The sequence below is a fragment of the Charadrius vociferus genome, unplaced genomic scaffold (genome assembly GCF_000708025.1).
Source record: "Charadrius vociferus isolate BGI_N301 unplaced genomic scaffold, ASM70802v2 scaffold4166, whole genome shotgun sequence".
Taxonomy (NCBI): Eukaryota; Metazoa; Chordata; class Aves; order Charadriiformes; family Charadriidae; genus Charadrius; species Charadrius vociferus.
Genome location: NW_009648761.1, coordinates 2155 through 2531, shown reverse-complemented (window position 1 = coordinate 2531; position 377 = coordinate 2155). Strand labels below are relative to the sequence as shown.

At 66.3% G+C, this 377-nt stretch overlaps 1 protein-coding gene across 1 annotated transcript in view; it reads right to left on the bottom strand.

Annotated features, from left to right (window-relative positions):
* Positions 1-304: 304 nt before the first annotated feature.
* The window catches only part of LOC104287995 (UDP-GlcNAc:betaGal beta-1,3-N-acetylglucosaminyltransferase 3-like), a gene marked incomplete at its 5' end in the record, with an annotated part of 2223 nt that continues 2150 nt past the window's right edge, over positions 305-377 (bottom strand). The window contains one exon of the mRNA XM_009886731.1: positions 305-355. Coding sequence (XP_009885033.1) covers positions 305-355 — 51 coding nt within the window. The remainder of the gene's footprint in view (positions 356-377) is intronic.

Here is a 377-nt window from a genome sequence, read left to right as displayed (position 1 = left end):
GCCGGGCTGAGCCCCGGGGATGCTGCTGGGTCCCACCCCAAACCAGCGGCCGCATCCTGCGCAGGGCATGGAGTACCTGGGGGCGCAGCGCTGCGTGCACCGGGACCTGGCCAGCAGGAACATCCTGGTGGAGAGCGAGACCCACGTCAAGATCGGGGATTTTGGGCTGGCCAAGCTGCTGCCGCAGGACAAGGACTATTACGTGGTGCAGGAACCCGGCCAGAGCCCTGTCTTCTGGTGAGATGGCCCGGGGAGGAGAAGGGAGGGGGGGACATGGGTCTTCTGGCCCCACCAGATCCGGTGCTCAGCACCCTCCTGCCACCAGGTACGCGCCCGAGTCCCTGGCGGACAACATCTTCTCCCAAGCATCCGATATC